This window comes from Sphaeroforma arctica (assembly GCF_001186125.1).
Source record: "Sphaeroforma arctica JP610 unplaced genomic scaffold supercont1.14764, whole genome shotgun sequence".
Taxonomy (NCBI): Eukaryota; class Ichthyosporea; order Ichthyophonida; genus Sphaeroforma; species Sphaeroforma arctica.
The window spans coordinates 1-557 of record NW_014025794.1 but is presented as its reverse complement, the minus strand read 5'-3'; the positions used below and the strand labels follow the sequence as shown (position 1 = coordinate 557).

Here is a 557-nt window from a genome sequence, read left to right as displayed (position 1 = left end):
ATATAATATACACGTATGGATATATCTATCTATTTATTTCGCTCCATATTTCTAATACTACCGCCGCTTGCATATATCCATACCTCTTCTGGTTCATCACCACTCTAGTCCACCCCTATGAGGATACCCAAGTAACCGATTGCGATCAGATAGTCAAAAGAAGTGGCACCGCTGTGCCCTGTGGCGACAGTGGTCATATCGGACAGCGTGAGTGTGATCTGGTGTTTGTCATGGATCCAACGATCAATCTGTGCGGCGATATCAAGATTGTGCTGGTCAGCAAAACAGCCCTGGGTTCAAAGGTGTGCTTGTCTGTAATTGTTTGTTTTTATTATTATTTGTGCATGCGTGCCGTATTGGATATTTGACCCCCCATTTGACACCCCCCCACACAATTTTTGGTTTGTAGACATTTACGTGCCGGTCCAAGACCATGCACGGATAACCCGGAGGTATATAAAGCATACCCACATACCTACCAATATAAAATAGTCAAACCCATATATCAATACATGTGAAGACCATGTAAGGATAACTCGGAGGAATACCCACATATC

At 43.3% G+C, this 557-nt stretch overlaps 1 protein-coding gene across 1 annotated transcript; it reads left to right on the top strand.

Annotated features, from left to right (window-relative positions):
* Positions 1-108: 108 nt before the first annotated feature.
* Positions 109-302, top strand: SARC_18240 (hypothetical protein; the record flags this gene model as incomplete). Its single annotated transcript, XM_014287680.1, has 1 exon — positions 109-302. A coding segment is annotated over one exon (194 nt), but the record flags the coding sequence as incomplete, so codon positions are not given.
* Between the last annotated feature and the right edge of the window lie 255 nt (positions 303-557).